Below are 17,228 nucleotides of genomic sequence, written 5' to 3' on the forward strand. Positions count from 1 at the left end.
TTAAAAGTCTCAGAAAAAATTACCCTAGCTATTTTTTTCTATGTTCTTCTCCCTTTGGTTATTTTACATTTATTTTATTCGTGGTGTGTACGGTACTTCAACCGAAAGCACTTCAGTGGAAAGCTCAGTTCACCTGCCCCCAATGTTGAGCATTGAAGTAGGAAATTCAAACATATCTCTTGTTCATCATTTCGAGAGCGATTCAGTGGCATTAGAAAAACGTACCGATGTAAAAGATTGTTTGAATACAGTCTAGAAGGGAGCGACTTGGGCAATAGCTCATCCTCAAAAGATTACCGAGTGGTTACGTGAGATCAAGGTGCTAGTAAAAGAGGCCCACCTTAGGTCTGATGAAAAACAATGTGGTTTAGCAATTGGAACAAGTGGTGACATGAAATATGCGTACTCCGCGAGTGGTTCTAATTGTGACACTACTGCACAAGAGGCTACCATTGAAGGAGCAATTGACAAAGCATTTGAAAAATACATCGTAAATGACCTTAATGCTGTTTGGTGTATGGAGCTCTCACATGGTGGCTCCTGGAAGGGATATGCGCTCATTGGACATGGTGAAAGCTGGCCGTCCTATATATGGTGTGGTTCTGGAAACAAGAACACATGCGTCTCAGGTGGAAAGGGTGATGTAGTCAAAAGAGGGTTTGGCGGATATGATTCGATTTACACTGACGGTAACTACACCGCCTATATGTATAGTGACGGTATGTTACTTCACAATGAAGAGAAGTAATCCCGTGAAACTCAAACATCGTAGTGTCACCTTCTCATTTACTTTGAAGTGAGATCTCTTTTTACCGCAACACAATCGAGAAAAAATAAAAAAAAAATTCATACGTGCGAATTTGTTTAAGCTATATAAAATCCTATGTATTCATAATATTGCTTCAATGATTTTGTATGTTAAATGCAGCAACTGTGCTTCTAAAGTATAAGTTTTTTTTCCTAGCCTCAATCTTGCAAAAATATATTATTTGTCGCTAGTACTTTGATACTAAAATAAGCTCTTATAGCTGGGCAACTGTTTTGGCAGCTTCTCAGGAATAGAAATTTTGCAGATAGAAAAAGTACACATTCATATGTTCATAGTTGGGTGAACCTAAAGAAATATTACAGCAGCTACTGTTAGCTGCTCAATTGATCCTAAACATAGATTAATAAGCAGTTAAATTACCATGCAGAAGAGCTACGTCAATATTTTCCAATTCTTCTGAAAACTGGTTGTCGGCGTTCTGCTTTGTTTCGGTTTGGATTATATAATTCACTAGTTTGTCTTTGTCTACCGTAATGTGCTATGAAGTTTTGACACGGACGTTCCTCCTTATCAACAAATTCTCCCGATAGATTTGATATTTGTTACGGCATCGAAAGATGAGTTTCACTCAGAACCTTCTAGGGCCTTAGTTGACAAGCCTATTTGATTATAGCTATGTATCGTACTCTCTTCACCTGGACCAACAGAAAGAGAGCTTCTCGAGACATACTTCCGTTTTCGCCTGTTCTCAATGTCCTGCTTAGCAACTGAATAGATAATTGTTGAAATATTTTTGACACTTGTTTAGGTTAGTTTTTAGTCTCATTTGGACTTCCTATGCCTTCACGGCCGATTACTACAAGCCACGTACGGAAAGATTCGGAGCTAGAGTTCGTGAGAGAATGTTCACTTCATTCGAGGCTTCGACATTTTCAAGTAAAGTTCTTTGCACGTTCCCTCAGTAAATTTAATTATTTTTTCGTTTCTTGAGGTTTCCCGTACGACAAAAATGGCAACGGCGCAACAATGTATTTTAATTGCAATTTTCTTATATAAAAGAGAAAAAAGGGCTAGAAATTGGTCAATTATTTTTGGGTTTTTGCTTCTTTTGTCACTTTCGATTCAAATATCAACACTGTATTATTGGTGTTACATTAATTTGACTGAATAACTAGTGATGGTAGAACTGGATGAATTAGAAAGGTTTGTTGAGCGTGCGGTTTCAATTGCAATTCCAATCTCGTTGACAAGCATATGGTTAAATGTAATTATTCCTGTGGTTGTTTTGCGTCTGCTGTATTTAATGATTTCAAGACCAAGGGGACAAAAAACCCCAAAATTCAAACCTGGCCATAAGCTTTTAAAGAGAAGCCATCTGCCTTCTAAAAAAATGAACACTAGATTATTTTGGATTAAATCAGTGAGTGATGATTTCTTCTTTAAGAATCAAAGGAATAATGCTGCTGGAGTGAGATATAGTTTCTGAATATATACGTATATTATACTTGTAACAAAGTGTGTCCCTTCCCACCGAACCAAAATCCCCCAAAATGCCACTATTATATCACCAGCTTGTTATCGATACAAGACAAGTCTTTTGATGAAATAACGCTGTACTGGACAGTGCTTTCGTTAGATATTTGAATCTTGATGTTTATATGATCGAGCTTATAAAGCCTCTATTGAACTTTCATTATCAAGAGTGACGGATCATTATTGATTGTATTCCGAATGAAAAGTGATGAAGCCACTGAGATGTGAATTATCAGTTTTCAACAAAATCAACAGAAAACATCTAAGCAGCAAATTATTCATAAATGCGCAATATTTTTACAGAATTCAGCGTATTGTTACCTTTGCACGCTCAGAAGAGTTAACATAAAGAAATCGATTTAAATTCCCCGTTTGAGTGAATACAAGATGACATAGATTATCCATCATAAATCACTTTATACTTGATTTGATACTTGCAAAAATGTCGCAGTTCACTTTCTGGGAAGTGTTAGCTTGGTTACTTTTGGAAAAGAAACTGAAAGGATATTGTCCACCTGAAATCTTTACTAAACTGAAACATTCATAGGTTGTTCATTTGAATGAAAGATCGGGGTATCAAGATACGGCTAATGTCACTCCTACTAAAGGGGAGAAAAGTGGGGAGGGCAGCGAAGGCTTAAGTAACGTACAGACATATGTCGTTGCTTTATAATAGCATATCTTAGTAAAGTTTTCAAAAATCTATTCATTTTGTCTTTCATACAAGATTCGTCAATTCGTCGAGTGTATTCTTGGATATGCCAGAGAAACTTGGAGTTTACTTTGTCTTCTAATGTTTGATAGTTTTTCCCTGATGTTTATCTGTCGAGAACTTTTTCTCGTTTTGACAAAGAAGATCTTTCTTGCAAGAAAAAGACAAAAAGCGAGCATAGAGATGCCCGACTGTAAAACACGATTAATCGCAAAAACAAATCGTAAAGCTTCTCATCTTGCAAATGTTAAGTATTGGGTATAACATATGTCACGTGTATTGCCTCCATTACTTGTCTCGACTCGCCCACAACGTCAAACGATGGAGTTGCAACGTGTGTCACTGTCTTTCCAATTAACATTTATTCAAATCTCAATTTGAAATGACATAATAATCCACACAGACAGTGGCTCTCCACGTAAGACAGTCTTCACTTTTCTAAATAAAAATATTCGTCCCTATATCAACGCATACCCATGCATCTGTCAGGCAATCTGACTCTGCAATCCTCATTTCCAGCTCTTCTTTCCAGAGAGCTCAGCAATAAGCGTCACTTCCACGGCTTCTTACTGCTTTTCAGCCACCCAACCCTAAATTATCCACACTAACCCTGATGTTTAACCGGAATCCCGCATTTTTGCCTGCGAATCTTTTTTTGCATTCCTTTCGCCACTTTTTTCGTTTCTCAGTCGAACACTCACAATCCTTCGTCACGGCCTCGAGCCCATTTTCGGCCTACAGCCCGAAAATATCGATTAAAACTGTTTCCCAATATACAATCTTGCAGAAATGTTAAATAATTGTCCATTTCCAGTAGAGAATGCTTTTGCTGCCAAATTGCATTCATTATAACAGACCATCTTTGCTCTGCAATTGAACGCTCGATTATACTACGAGGTATCCTTATATAAAAATCTGGAACTGTTCTACCTAATTGTATATATAATTCACAAACGTCTATAAGCAGCCAGTACCTCCCAATTTCTAACATTGAGATATGAAATCCAAGCTAACTGTTCGAACGGCATTTTACCACTACTTAATTTTGAAGTGCTTATTCTATGTATAGGTAGGTGCAGATCAAGAAAGATGTAAGTAAATTTCTCTAGCAGCCTTGTATTACGTAGGTTGGTTTCCATCCTATGATCCTTAAAATGTCAATCATAGTACTAATCCATGATGAGGATATATACTTTTCGACTAAGAGGAATATTTACCGATTCTTGCCAGTGATATTTTTTGATTACACATGATCCCATTTATGATTCAGAAATTTTAGCTCTACGATGTAATTTAGCTCTTTTCCTAAAAACTATTATGTCCGCCACCATATAATTGGCGGAAGATATTGCACTAAGGATTAGTTTAGGTGGCACACTCTGACGCCAATGTTATCGTACTATCCAAGCCACTCTAACAAACAAAAATAGATCTCACTAAATGAATTTCAAACGTGTATGACAAACATGCATGGTTTTGGTTGTAATATTGGCTAAATGGTTAACAGAGTTCAAATAGTCTATGGCCAATAATTCTCTCAGTCGGCTAATTTGTTTCCTGAAAACTACATCTATACTGCAGATAGGCTACCAGGAAAAACAATTGAGCTCACTGAGCCTGCTGCTGCGATCCCGGCTAATCCAATGGTACAGACATGTAGTTCCCTTTTAGTTTCGTTGGTAAAACCATGATGTGCCCACTCCTTGACAAATGCTGGGCATTGAGACGCAGTAAGGAAAACCGAAGCAATCCCTATACCTAAAAATATTCCCTTCCCTCCACCTACTATCAACCTTTTCCATAAACAAGCTTGTATGAGTAAGCATCTCGTACTAGGATGTAGTGCTACAGCAGTCGCTAAAATTATCGGAAGGTAAATCCAATAACTTCTAACGAAAGTCATTTTTTGTTGTTGTGTGTTTTAGTCTTATTTAGCTGAAACGTTTTAAAGCTTCCTTTCCTATATAGAACTGCCTTCTTTATCGTATCCGAAACCAAACTCCAGAAATACGTGCAATCTGCTAAAATTCCCGAAGCCTTCTCCAAGAAAAGGTATCTTGGTTAAAGAATTCAGAGATTTTTGATAGCAGGCTTTTTGATTTAATTAGAGTGCACAATGATTAATGTGTTATATTTAATTTTCAAAGTGGTCTGAAAACTCAATAGACTGTTTTGCACACAGGAACTTTGGAGTAGCATTTTGCAAAACATTGATCTAAACCAAAATAATTACCTATTCAAAAAAGTATCTTATAATAATTAATTAGTCTAGAATGCTGGTAGACGCCTGCAGCGACTATGCAACCTTCAAAGCTATGATTTTTCCATCATTTGTGAGACATTCTCAACATTCAACAGGATTACGTAGTTTATATGGCAATGCTTCATATAAATCGGGCAATTAGCTTGGCACGGTAACAAAAAATCCTATTTGAAAATTAAGAGTAATATAGTAGACGTTCGTTATAATGCGGTCCCAATTCCTACGATCTGTGCACTTGGAACTGAATTGATGATTGAGGATCCTTTACCCTCACTTTTTTTGAAAGCACTTCTCTCAATTCCAGAATACTATGAGCTACCGATTCTGGTCTCATCTGACTGTAGAGAAATAAAAAGGAAGACACGCCTGTTTACTTTCTTACTTTTAAGCTGTTATATGTGACCTTGTACGTGACTCAACTGCACAGTCCTCGTTCAGAATAAACAAATTACTACCAGAATTATAGTTGAAATTGCCTTTACTTTCAAGGACAATGAATATTTCGACAATTCTCCGCGGTATATACCTACCTGTATTCAAAATGAGCAGAGAGATTTAGTAATTAACGTCAGGCTGTAATATAGGTGTATTAATTACCGAAAAAGTTCATTAGTTGGATATATATCCACATTATGGGCCTTGCGATATAATGAGGGTTCACATCGGATTATGTTATGATAACTAGTCTCGATAACGGCAATTTTTTACGAAGAAGATACCTTGTTAGCGACATAGAATACTAGGCAAAAATTCAAACATGGCCTATCAGAGATACATCAGAGATACTAACTTTGCAGCATATACGAGTACAGTTCCTCTCAAAAATCTCTAGATCATTTTTCCTAGTATTCTGTTGTGCATATATTCTTAATTACCTTACTCTATGACTTGGAAATGCTGGGCGGTCCGATGCAGTGATTCTCATGTCAAAGAAGCGTACATAGACTTCAGTACATTAAAACACCCGGACTGAGATCATTCTAGAGTTTAATTTGCCAACATTATTTATAGTAGACGTAATACTTTGGCGGCATTTCGGGCATACAGTGGGAATTCTTGTGTTTCATTCCAGATGTAATGTTTAAAGACGACTTCAACGTTGCTAATAAGCCTGAGACAAGTTCTGCTGTTGTTGCTGGTGGTACGACTGTTGCGTGGGCGTACTTCTCTGGAAGTGTGTCTGCTAAGAGATACATGATTCCAGGAGATTTGGACTTTGGCCCTGATACACTTTTAGCCGATGATATAGCTGCTGGTAGAGAGGTCTGGTATGATTACACACTAGAAGTTTATTCGGCGGTATCTGACGCGCCTAATCAGCACGGTTTGAGTCCTCTTCATGTGGAAGCTCCACCTGCTGGTATTTATATCCACCACGAAGGCAACTGGGAACATCATGGGTATGCTTTGCATATGGTCGGTTCAGACCACGATAAAGTCGCGGTGCTACGTGCAGTCGATCTTAGTACCGTTATGGTAGCTTACGCTTAGCATATGAAAACAGGCTCAACAGTTTCTACCAAAAATGTGAATTACACCTTAACAAAACGCTCAACCGCATATGAATGGGCCTCATATGACAATTGGGGCTGTCAATGATGGGTACTAGAAAGATATTTTACTGTAGGAAGAGTGGGTTACTTTTATTAACGATTATGAATTGGATGGTGATATAGGTATAATGTGACAGAGACAGCCCTGCACAACTCAAGGTTGTTATGAGTACTGGAATAAATATTGTGCTACATGGGGCTTCTTCGAAACCGAAAGGGTTAGCTCAGCCATGGTAGGAGAAGATATATAGATCCATGGGGAGGGGTAGACCCAGAATTTTATGACGGATAATTTTTTGAAATGTACAATTATCATTTCATAACGTTGTCACAACACTTCAGTAAGTATGATTACGTGTCGTTATTTTCTGTTTTTTATCCAAACCATTTTAGATGAGCCTTATTTTTAATCATGATATATATCTAGTATACATTTAAATGAAAGATTATAATCAAAGTTTTTACCTCTCATAGTATCTCTATCGAATGTAATAGAAAATATATCTTTGACATGTAAGTTCTTTAATCCGGCTAAAATAATCTTTGGATAAAAAATGATATGAAAAATTAGAGGGACATACTTTGATAGCATTTTATCCCAAGAATAGTAGTTTGGACAAAATGTGGATTACAAATATTATATAGGCTTGTAGAAGCTGTGTGGTTAATTTGTCTTTCTCGAATTTGCTAAGCTTAAAAGGACATTCTTATTGAAAGAATACAACAAACTCATCAAGCAGCTCAATAGTTGTTAGAAAGAATCTCTTTTGGCAGTCGATATATTACCCGTCTGCCTCCATTACAAATTTCAAATTTCATTGTAATGGGCAAAGCCCTATATTTGTGACCCTTATGCAAACACTCAATCTGTACTTTCTATGCGATGTTCACAGTTTATATACTCTAGGATACTATGCAGAAACGGCTTACTTATACCATAACATATCATAATCTTGTTTCTACCACTGACCAGTGATTGCTGTCGCATGTTTCAGCCTCTGTTTCGTAAGTTAAATTTCACATTCTCTCAATTATAATCTAATAAAGTAAAACTGCGTCTAAATATATTCGGTTTATATACGCCTACCATATCAAATCTCATTACTTTCCAACCAGTAACCGTTCCTGTAGAAAATTGTTTCAGAAGATTAAAGCCTAGAGATTTGTTTGATCGAAACTTGATGGTTCAATACCCCTTGGGGACTCTTTTTCACATTAGCGTTGTGGGAGGTTCGTTGAGTATTAACACCTATTACTGAAAACTTATATTCACTGGATTCGGATTGTTATTAAGATCTATGTACGACTGAAACTTGAAGCGAGGCACAGAAAACTATTTTCAATTTACAGGATTATTAATTCGAACGAAGAACGTACAAGGATACATTCCTGTCGAAATTACTATCCGTTTCTCTAATGCTTACTTTTTGATTTGCCTGACAAAAACAAGCTATTCAAAACGACTTAGTGTACCAGCCGCATCAGTTAGAATCATCTCCGATCAAGGGTAGCTTTTGAAGCATAGTTTTCAAATTTATAGCATCCCAAGGCAAATATTCTGCGATTGTAATCCCAACAATAGCACAATCTTTTTTAACTTGATTGACCAGGTTTATGACGTTCAACATACTTAGTTCACCTTGAGCAATTCCATCAAAGGCATTTTCAGGTACATTTGGACGTGAAAAATACAATGAATGGAATTTAGCCTCATTCAATACGTCCAGATCAATATGGATTGCGAGTTTTTTAATATTTCTGTCATGAATCCATTGGAAAACAGATTTGGCTCCGGCTTGAACTTCCTTTGCAGAACATGTTGAAATGTTATACTTGGTTAAAAATTCCTGTTCATAGTCCAGTGGATCGTGAATTCCAGCAATCATAACATTGGAGGAACCTGTTGGTTTTGCTACAAGTTTTGAGACAATGTCATTATCACCATGGCCCATTAAATTTCCCAGGACATGAGCATGGACATGGTTGAACTGACCAGGTTGCGAAACGTCTGGGTGTGTGTCAATCCATAAAATTCCAAAATCTTCACCGTATTTCTCACTCAAATAAGCAAATGGTGCCAGGGACACTAGGCAATCTCCACCTAATGTCACGATTTTTGCAGGTTTATTTTTCTCTAGTTCATCTCTGGCAGCTGTGAGCTGTGTAAGTAACTCCGGTTTGAATACGAGACCATCTTCTTCCACTTCTTTCACGTCCTTGGTAAAATCACCTTCAAATTTTGGAACTGGGACACAAATTACTGGCATGCTCGTTGCGGGCGAAAGCCATTCTAGTAACTCTGAACCAAATTGATAAGCTGGCAAAACACCTCCTTGCCATAACGGAAATACAAGACGAACAGTAGAATTATCACCGGAACTCATTGCTACCTTGAAATAAAAAGTACGCGCGTAAGGTCTTTATTATTGGATTGGCGCTAAATTGTGGCTTTAGTTTTGAGAACATACAATTGAGAAACAACCCGATTTATATACTTTAAATTGGCATGTGCTGGGAATGTGCAAACTTCTGCGATCTGAACGAAAAATTTCGGATGACAACTGAGCAAATTAAAGAGTAATTTTATACTAATTTCTTATCTAATGTTGAGAACAGTACCCCACATACTCCAAAAATTGGTTAATTTGTCTGTCGGACAACTATGTCATGTATAGTCAGGTGTATTGTACGAGAAAGAAGATCTAGTTGGGTAATTCTCCTTTTAACTATATTTACGATTACTGAGAGTACAAGTATTGTAGGCAAAAGCGAAGACATAAACACTAGGGTATAACTTGAGAGATATACATTTTAAAACTCTTTGAAAGAACTAGCTCAAACTCACTTCATTGAAGAAGTTTAGCAGTCTGCCTTCCTTTATCCAGAAACAGCTTGTCTTCTCTGAGAGCGACTAGCTCCGCAAAAGGACCGAATACTCCACCAAGAGAGCGTCAGCTAGCAACTACTTTAAAAAGAACTAATTGCGGCTTTTCCATCTTGTGTCCTGTATTTACACAGAACTAATTCCGTCGGCTTCTGTGTATGCATTCCTTTTACCAAAGTATTCTCTCTCGAAAAGGACGCTGAAAGGAGGTTCCCATATTGGACCATACTCAACTTATATAAGCACGTGGCCACAATCCTGGTAGTTATGCTTCACAACCCCCATAACAGTAAAGGTGGTCTGACAAATGATCTCCAGAGTCTGCAAACAGAAAGACCCGGGTAATTGCGGGGGTAATCGAACTACTAACAATTTTGCGTGTCTACTTTCTAACCGCAAAAGAATTCCGAAAGGGGTTAATCAAAAGTGTCAGTCGTTTTCTCAGTGCCGGCGATGTGTGGGGTAAAGGAATGCAATTATGGCCTCCGCTTCAATTTTGTTCGGACTCTTCTTGGCGTCGTTTGTCATCAGAAAATCGAAAATAGCGTGATTCCAAATGACGAAGAAGGAGGTTGTTGAGAAAACTACAGAGAAGGAATTTAAGTTAGGCCACCGTGCCCCACTATAAAACAAAGCTCGAGAGCATCGTGGACCTCTAACAAGTTGTCGAAATTTCAAAAATGCCTAGACAAAGACGTGGATAGCGCGCTTGCATTCTCGAGGCGGTTGTTTTGTATTGAGAGACCGGCCAAGAAGTTGTTGTTGGAAGCCAATCTGTCAAGAAAATCTACGAGGGGTATTTACACTTCAAAGCTTGTTCCAAAGTATTCTATTCATGGTTGTTACAGACTGAATGGAAAAAAAACATATATAAAGAACATCAATTAGCAATACTTGTAATTTTGAATTTTGATTTATTTATCTCAATTTAAAAGTTGGAAAACTAACGAAATAATATCTTTTATATTTCTATTTAGTCAAAAGTATCAATTCACACATTAATATTTCAATATGGTTCATTTAGGTCCAAAAAAGCCACCAATGAGAAAGGGCTCCATGGCTGACGTCCCACAAGATTTAATCGAAGCAATGACCGAGGTTGAAAGCTCGTTCACTGTCTCCGGTGAACAATTAAGAAAAGTTGTTGACCATTTCGTCAGCGAATTAGAAAAAGGTTTATCCAAGAAAGGTGGTAATATTCCTATGATTCCAGCTTGGGTTGTCAAGTACCCAACCGGTAAAGAAAAGGGAGACTATTTAGCCATTGATCTAGGTGGAACTAACTTAAGAGTTGTCTTAGTCAAATTAGGTGGTGACAACACATTCGACACTACTCAATCCAAGTACAAATTACCAGATCACATCAGAACTACTCAGGACTCCGAAGAATTGTTCAGATTCATTGCTGAATGTTTAGAGGCTTTCGTCAAGGAAACATACATTGACGGAGTTAAAGGTACCTTACCATTAGGTTTCACTTTCTCCTACCCAGCTTCTCAAGACAAGATTAACGAAGGTATTTTACAAAGATGGACCAAGGGCTTCGATATTCCAGGTGTCGAAGGTCATGATGTTGTTGGAATGTTACAAAAGCAAATGAAAGCTAAAAATCTTCCAATTGACGTTGTCGCTTTAATTAACGATACCACTGGTACTTTAGTTGCTTCTTTATACACTGACCCAGACACAAAGATGGGTGTTATTTTCGGTACTGGTGTCAATGGTGCTTATTTCGAACAAGTCTCTGACATTGAAAAATTAGAGGGAAAATTGAGTGATGACATACCGCCAAGTTCCTTAATGGCTATCAACTGTGAATACGGTTCCTTCGATAACGAACATGTTGCTTTACCAAGAACTAAGTATGATATTATTGTTGACAAACAATCTCCAAGACCAGGTCAACAAACTTTCGAAAAGATGTCTTCTGGTTACTATTTAGGTGAATTATTAAGATTAACCATTGTTGACTTACATGACCGCGGTTTAATTTTAAATCACCAAGACATGAGTGAATTAAACAAGCCCTACGTCATGGATACATCATACCCAGCTAAGATTGTTGAAGATCCATTTGAAAACCTAGAGGATACCGACAATTTATTACAAAAGGACTTGAAGGTCAAGACTACTGTTCAAGAACGTAAGGTTATCAGACGTATTGCCGAATCTATTGGTAGAAGATCCGCTAGAATTTCTGTTTGTGGTATTGCTGCTGTCTGTCAGAAGAGAGGTTACACTTCAGGACATATTGCTGCCGATGGTTCTGTCTACAAGATGTATCCAAACTTTAAGGAAATGGCACATGAAGGTTTGAGAGATATTCATGAGTGGACTGAAACCGATCCAAGCAAATATCCAATTCAAATTGTTTCAGCTGAAGATGGTTCAGGTGCTGGTGCTGCTGTCATTGCTGCTTTAACTGAAGAAAGATTAGCTAAGGGATTATCTGTTGGTTTAACTGGTGCTTAATTCTGGTAGTTAGGTACATATGACGATTCAGCGTATTTCTTCTTTATGTAGTTTTCACGATGTTTGTAAGAAGAGGATATATAATTTATTGTGATAAAAAAACCTTAAGATCAATATTTTCAACTGGACACTGTTTTTGAAGTTGAATGAGAATACGCATTCGAGTGTGTTGACGCGCACCCTTGATAGTTCTAATATAATGCTGTCTGGGGTGGAAGTCATTCATAATATCAAGTTAAATGCATTTACAAATATTTTTATAAAAAGCTTACACAATTGTTTCTAAATCGATGGCGTAACCCAAAATTTTCTCGATTAAATTATTTTCAGTTTCATTTCCATTAGACTCAACGTTATCTTCAAGAATATTTTCTTGATCGAATGTAACGATTGAATTTTTAATACTCCAATCTCTTTGTAATGCAAAACTTTCAGTCTCCTTTTCATTATTGAAAAATAAAAGTGCTTTAATATTGGATAGAGGCAAATCATTATAGGATAACTCGATATTATTAGAAATTTCGTCTCTGATAGTGTTCATTAGGGTGACAGTAAATACTTTGAATTCAGGGACTTCATTTAAACCAGATTGTAGAAGATTCCAAGCTTTTTGGTAAGAACCCTCCATGAGGAATTTATCTACTCTAATAGGTAGGGATAGTAATTCATCATCTTGTAAATTTATAATTTGATGATCTAAATATTCTAATTCAGAGTGGAACTTCGTAACATCACCTTTTGAAAGTAAGATTAAAAGGTACAAGCTCACTAATTTTGATTTATTTGAAGATCTTGATAAAATTGAGTTACTATTAAAATAGAATGATCTTAATTGAGCAAAATAATTTTGGAAAACGTCGAATTTCATGTTGAAGATGGAAGAAATTGGCACCAATTTCCATGATTTTTTAGTTATTTCCAAATCATTCAAGTATGTTTCATTAGCTAATCTGTTAGAGTCGGGAATTAAAAGATTAGCCTTAATTAATTCTATTTTAATCGGAGATAAAAGTTTCTCACAGGTCTTGTAGTCTTTTGAATCGAACGCTATAGACAAACTCTTCGCCAATTGAGGTAAATCTGACATCCTGTAAGGTCTATGAATATGTGCTATTTATATTGTAACTTTCTTGCATTACAGATTAGTACTACTTCTCCTGGTGGCAAATTTAAAATCCATATTGATTTATCACAACTACTTCGTGTATGATGATGAAACAATGGCCGGGTGGTCACGTTCAAAGAACTCAAATATTTTGAACGCTTCACTTGGTGGATGGTTGAGATTCAATGGTAATTTCCGCAATGTGTGCGTGTGTTCCCGCGCACTTTGATCTCACTGTCCTGTTCATTTTACGATGTTTCTTTAGTGGGAGTGCCGTTGCGACGGGAATAGCAGTGCGGGACGACAGCAAGTGGACGACCGTGCTGGTCGTACTACACCATATCCCATGTACATTCTATCCCATTCATTGTCAGCGACAGACATTCTTTAACAGCCCAAGAAGCTTATCGACAGGAGCTAGTCTGTATTGTGCCATGGCAATGCCTTCCGGCGGTGCAGTACAAACAAGTCCATACCGTTTCGGCAAATAATCCTAACCACGCATGCCAAGTACATTTCAACAGTAGCAACCTCACCTCAAGGCCCGGTGCTATTCGCTGATTCGTTGGCTCAGCTCATTTGTATTGGCTGTGATACTTATACACTAGCGCCGGGTAATGTACTGCGATCCTCAATCTTCACAGCCAATTTTTTTCTCTCAGTACGTTTTTCAAAAGTATAAAGGACAACAAATCTACAAGATCAATATCAGACAAGTAACAAATCAGAGATAATCACGCAATGGTCGTATTAGCTGCTTCAATTACTACCAGTAACGGTAAACCATTGCTATCAAGACAATTTAAAGATCTTTCCAGAGATCGTGTCCTCGAATTACTATCTAATTTCCAAAATTTGGTATCTTTAAAACATTCTTCAAATCATACTTTTGTTGAAGATGACCATGTCAGATACGTCTACAAACCATTCGATGACTTCTATATTATCCTAATCACTAACCGCCAATCGAATATCGTCCAAGATCTATCAACTTTAAACCTTTTCTCTCAAACAATCAATGCATTTTTAAATAACCAATTTGATCAGTATGAAATTTATAATAAGGCCTTTGAAATCTTAAGTTCATTCGATGAAATCGTCTCAATGGGTGGATACAAGGAACATTTATCTTTAAATCAAGTCAACACTTACATTGCTATGGAATCTCATGAAGAAAAGATACAAGAAATCATTGAACGTAATAAAGAAATTGAAGCCACGGAAGAAAGAAAACGTCGTGCAAAAGAAATTGCAAGAAAGGAACAGGAAAGAAAGAATGGTATGATTTACCCATCAGGTAACGATTTCACTGCAGGTGCAAATGCTTCCAATTTGAATAACGCTTATAACAGTTATTATAGTCATGCTTCTCCAGCTGCTCAACAATCGTACTTGAAGCAACAACAACAACAACAACATCATCATCAGCAACTACCGCAATCAATTCCAAACTCAGGACCTCGTGCGGGAATGAAATTGTCAGGTTTAGGTAATAACAGTAATATTAATGCAAAAAGGCTAAATACATCTCGTGTTCAAACATCTTCTCCAAGTATAAACAACATATTGGAACAAGATGAAAAACCAATAGAAAATAATGGTATCTTAATCCAAATTAATGAAACTGTCAATTCCGAAATTAATCGTGATGGTACCGTTCAATCTTCAGAATTGAAAGGTTCTCTTGAATTAAGGATTAACGACCCAGAATTAGCTCATGCAACAATAAAATTAGCTGATTCGATGAACGTTAAAGATCGTACATTCCAGTTCAAGACGCATCCAAACATTGACAAAAACTCATTTTTAAATAATAAAATCATCTCATTAAGGGATAAATCAAAATCCTTCCCATCAAATGACCATAGTCTAGGTGTATTAAGATGGAGAAAAATTGGTTCTGCAGGTGATAAATCACTAATTCCATTGGAGGTCTCTACATGGGTCACGGAAAATAGTTCAAATAAATTCGATGTTACAGTCGAATTCGAACTTAACAATGATTTAGAAGAGAAATTAGATTCCATTGCTAATTTATATTTCACGATACCTGTTGCAAATGGCTCCATATCTATTAATGAAGATTCTAACGATTTCAGCGCCTCCATTGTTAACGTTGATGATGAATTTGGTACTACCATTAAAGTAGAATCTTCCCTAGAAAGAGGACAGTCAGGTCTAATCAGTTTCAGTGTCAATGCAGACGGTGAAGATTCTCTTTTCCCAATTAATGTTTCCTATAAAAACTACAATATTAAAGAGAATAAGAGTATCAGTGGCGTTGCCATCGAAGATATTGTCAATAATGAAGATTCGGCCTTCCCATATGATTCGGTGGCAAACTTAACTACTGAAGAATACATTATCGTATAAGAATTCTACTAACTTTGTTTTTCTCGAATATATAAATATAGATAAACTAGGTGTCTTTCAAAAAGCCTTAAAGGTACGTATATAATTGATCAATAAGCCCCTCCACTGTTAATTAAGTCAATTTCTGATTCTTCAATAGGTTTAAGATGAAATTTGAGAGGTAAATCATTTACTGATGCAACTTCATTATCTTTTAACGATCTATCGACAAATTTGTACCTTTCTGTGAGACTAGTTCCCACCTGAGAATTTCTGTAAGGAACAACCACGAAAGGTTTTACTTTGCTGAGATACTCACTAGCTGGTAGACACAGATCTGACCCAGGGAGCAGATTAGTGTCAGGAGTACATGGATGTGGCAAATTGGGCTGTACTTCTGCCGGAAACTTATGTGGACCACCAACAAATCTTATCGATGGCTTGTAAAATTCGGCCAATCTTACTAACGACTGTTTCATGTTAAGCTATTTATTACAGTGTTGTGGCTATACCACAAATCAAATGTCTGCTACAGTTATATATCCACTTGTTTAACGCAGTAGTCCTGACATTGGAGCATCGGAGCTGATGGTAGTCGGACCTTATAAACATCCCCATGTTCCTAAACCTCGATTATGTTTGGCCGTTAACCGGCAACTCGCTCCATGCATTATGCGAACCCTAACTTACACTAAGCTATAGAATTAGACCTATTCAAGCAGCTAAGATTCCAATATCCCACCAGGGCTGGGGGTATAACAACAGGAATCATGCCATTAACAAATATATCCACATAGATACTCATAGTTTGCTTTAGAGCTGGTTTAATACATTAAAAGGCCCTATTATGATACGATATTTTGAATGGGGGTCGGGTTAGGGTCCATCCTCTCGTAGGCTTCGGGTAATTTTATATAGGTCATGAAAATAAATTTGGCTGAATGACAAGCTCATCACATCCATCGTAACACGATCACATGAGGAAGTATGGATAATGGTTCCCGTTTGATCAGCAGATATGACGACAGATTATTAAAAGAGCAGGATAAAGGGCTTGAACAGCAGCCTGTGCTGAAATTATCGCATAAAAACGATTCAATATGGTATAATCCCAAACTCATAGCCGAATACGTACAGCTTCTATTCAATACCATAATAACGTCTTTTCTACTTTATCTCGTGATCAGGTTCCTTATTATGATTAATAATGATGTTCATTTTAGATTAGAAGAGCTAAAACAAGTCGAGCTAAGTAGGATTTCCAACTGTAAATCAGATTACTATAACAACGAATGCCATATGGGTGAAGAGATACCAGCTTTGACTAATCTTTGTAGTAAATGGTACCAGTGTATGAACATAGATATAGAAACTCACAGAGATCTGAGCGAGTCAGCAAAACTTTGGGCTCGTATTCTTGCCGAGGTAATCAATGCTTTTGTATCTGAAATTAGCATGAGATCTCTATTCTTCCTTCTATTCACGATTTGTTCGCTGGTCATAGTCACAAACGTTGCATTTGGTACTTACAGGGTATTTCATTATAATAATACAAGGTAGTATGCAATTGTACGTAAATATATAT

At 37.0% G+C, this 17,228-nt stretch overlaps 6 protein-coding genes across 6 annotated transcripts; 3 read left to right on the forward strand and 3 right to left on the reverse strand.

Moving 5' to 3' along the window:
- Positions 1 to 8,311: 8,311 nt before the first annotated feature.
- On the reverse strand, positions 8,312 to 9,214 carry KAFR0J00100 (arginase family protein; the record flags this gene model as incomplete). Its single annotated transcript, XM_003959164.1, has 1 exon — positions 8,312 to 9,214. One exon carries the CDS (start codon positions 9,212 to 9,214, stop codon positions 8,312 to 8,314), a length of 903 nt encoding a protein of 300 aa, XP_003959213.1.
- A 1,511-nt stretch (positions 9,215 to 10,725) lies between these two features.
- HXK1 (hexokinase 1) lies at positions 10,726 to 12,186 on the forward strand (the record flags this gene model as incomplete). Its single annotated transcript, XM_003959165.1, has 1 exon — positions 10,726 to 12,186. The coding sequence occupies one exon, from the start codon at positions 10,726 to 10,728 to the stop codon at positions 12,184 to 12,186; it is 1,461 nt and encodes a 486-aa protein (XP_003959214.1).
- A 268-nt stretch (positions 12,187 to 12,454) lies between these two features.
- On the reverse strand, positions 12,455 to 13,273 carry RPN12 (proteasome regulatory particle lid subunit RPN12; the record flags this gene model as incomplete). Its single annotated transcript, XM_003959166.1, has 1 exon — positions 12,455 to 13,273. The coding sequence occupies one exon, from the start codon at positions 13,271 to 13,273 to the stop codon at positions 12,455 to 12,457; it is 819 nt and encodes a 272-aa protein (XP_003959215.1).
- A 759-nt stretch (positions 13,274 to 14,032) lies between these two features.
- RET2 (coatomer subunit delta) lies at positions 14,033 to 15,664 on the forward strand (the record flags this gene model as incomplete). The annotated part of the gene is made up of 1 exon (XM_003959167.1): positions 14,033 to 15,664. The coding sequence occupies one exon, from the start codon at positions 14,033 to 14,035 to the stop codon at positions 15,662 to 15,664; it is 1,632 nt and encodes a 543-aa protein (XP_003959216.1).
- Positions 15,665 to 15,753: 89 nt separating this feature from the next.
- On the reverse strand, positions 15,754 to 16,122 carry KGD4 (alpha-ketoglutarate dehydrogenase subunit KGD4; the record flags this gene model as incomplete). The annotated part of the gene is made up of 1 exon (XM_003959168.1): positions 15,754 to 16,122. The coding sequence occupies one exon, from the start codon at positions 16,120 to 16,122 to the stop codon at positions 15,754 to 15,756; it is 369 nt and encodes a 122-aa protein (XP_003959217.1).
- Positions 16,123 to 16,630: 508 nt separating this feature from the next.
- Positions 16,631 to 17,203, forward strand: BRR6 (Brr6p; the record flags this gene model as incomplete). The annotated part of the gene is made up of 1 exon (XM_003959169.1): positions 16,631 to 17,203. One exon carries the CDS (start codon positions 16,631 to 16,633, stop codon positions 17,201 to 17,203), a length of 573 nt encoding a protein of 190 aa, XP_003959218.1.
- Between the last annotated feature and the right edge of the window lie 25 nt (positions 17,204 to 17,228).

The sequence above is a fragment of the Kazachstania africana genome, chromosome 10 (genome assembly GCF_000304475.1).
Source record: "Kazachstania africana CBS 2517 chromosome 10, complete genome".
NCBI classification, from domain to species: Eukaryota; Fungi; Ascomycota; class Saccharomycetes; order Saccharomycetales; family Saccharomycetaceae; genus Kazachstania; species Kazachstania africana.